General features: G+C 59.3%; 1 protein-coding gene across 1 annotated transcript; it reads left to right on the forward strand.

The window, feature by feature from the left end:
- Positions 1-778: 778 nt before the first annotated feature.
- VDBG_01650 (predicted protein) lies at positions 779-1,279 on the forward strand (the record flags this gene model as incomplete). The annotated part of the gene is made up of 1 exon (XM_003007416.1): positions 779-1,279. One exon carries the CDS (start codon positions 779-781, stop codon positions 1,277-1,279), a length of 501 nt encoding a protein of 166 aa, XP_003007462.1.
- Between the last annotated feature and the right edge of the window lie 5 nt (positions 1,280-1,284).

The raw sequence follows: 1,284 nt of genomic DNA on the forward strand, positions 1-1,284 counted from the left end.
CACCACCACCACCCTCGCGACTAATACGGCTCGAGCAACACCACCTGCACTATCGCCCTTTGCATCGCCTGGGCCACGGGCAGCACCCATTCGCACCACAACACCCCGCACCACCTCACAACTTCCTCTTCCGGACACCTGCACTCCTGCGGCGCCTTTAACCAGCCTGCCATCGGCCATTCATGCAACCAACTTGCATACGGTGAACCAGAGTTCTAGATCGTAGAACCCAATCTACATAGTCAGCCCTTTCCCAAACCGAAAGCCCGGGACTTCGACCTCCACATTACACACACCACGGTATCTACCTCTGAGAGAGAGAACGCTTCTTTGCACGACTTTGAAGAGTGATTCACCCGAGTCGGTCTGTCGCCCCTTGTTATTTCAACAAGGCCACCCCCTGCCACCTTGCCAACCGTCTTCGTCCTCAACTCGCTCTTCAACCCTCACAAAGCAAAATGCGGACGGTATCATTACTCTTGGCGCTTGGCGTGACCCAACTGGGCCTCGCAGCTCCTGTCCCGCAGTCATGGGAGGATCTCGTGTTACCCGAGGGCCTCAGCTCTCGTAGCGTTCCGGTCACAAGGGTATTCCAGGCGATTCAACCAAGACCGGCGAAACACCAGACTTTTGACTCGAACCGCAGCAGCCTCAATCCGGAATCCGCCTTTTGACAACCGGCCCTTGACACCGTCCGGCACGGTCCCGGCATCCGAGGATCTCACAGCGACGCGGCACTGCACACAGCCTTCCTGCAGGCCCTCTCCAAGGGCAAGGGATGCCATCATGGTCATTGTCGACGTGGAGGACGACGGCACGCCCGTGGTATCGGCGGTGCCCGTGGCCGTGGCGCATCACTTCCCCCGCGTACGAAGCCATCGCCGAAGTGGACGCGGCCACCATCAAGCCAGCCGAGGTCGTCCAAGTCATCGAGGTCACCAGCGGCGTTGCCAAGACGAAGAAGTTCTGGGCGACGCAGGCAAAGACGGGGTCCGCCCTGTCGGGGTCGACCACGGGCGAGATGCTCAAGGGCCTCTACGCCGATTACACGCCGTGCTGGAAGAAGACGACGGCGCGTGTGCATCGTCTGGCGCGTGGCAAGGCCGACCTCATCGTCGTCGGTGCTTTCCTGGCCCTGACAGTCATGCTGTGGACGTTGCAGGTCATGTCTGGCGTCATCCTACGGTACGTAACACTCTCGCTTTTCCCCTTTTCCTTTTCCTTCATCTCGCATACCCTGCCGCGTCCATTCACATCGGCTGACACGTTGAAAATGTAGGAGGT

Source organism: Verticillium alfalfae, genomic scaffold, assembly GCF_000150825.1.
Source record: "Verticillium alfalfae VaMs.102 supercont1.2 genomic scaffold, whole genome shotgun sequence".
NCBI classification, from domain to species: Eukaryota; Fungi; Ascomycota; class Sordariomycetes; order Glomerellales; family Plectosphaerellaceae; genus Verticillium; species Verticillium alfalfae.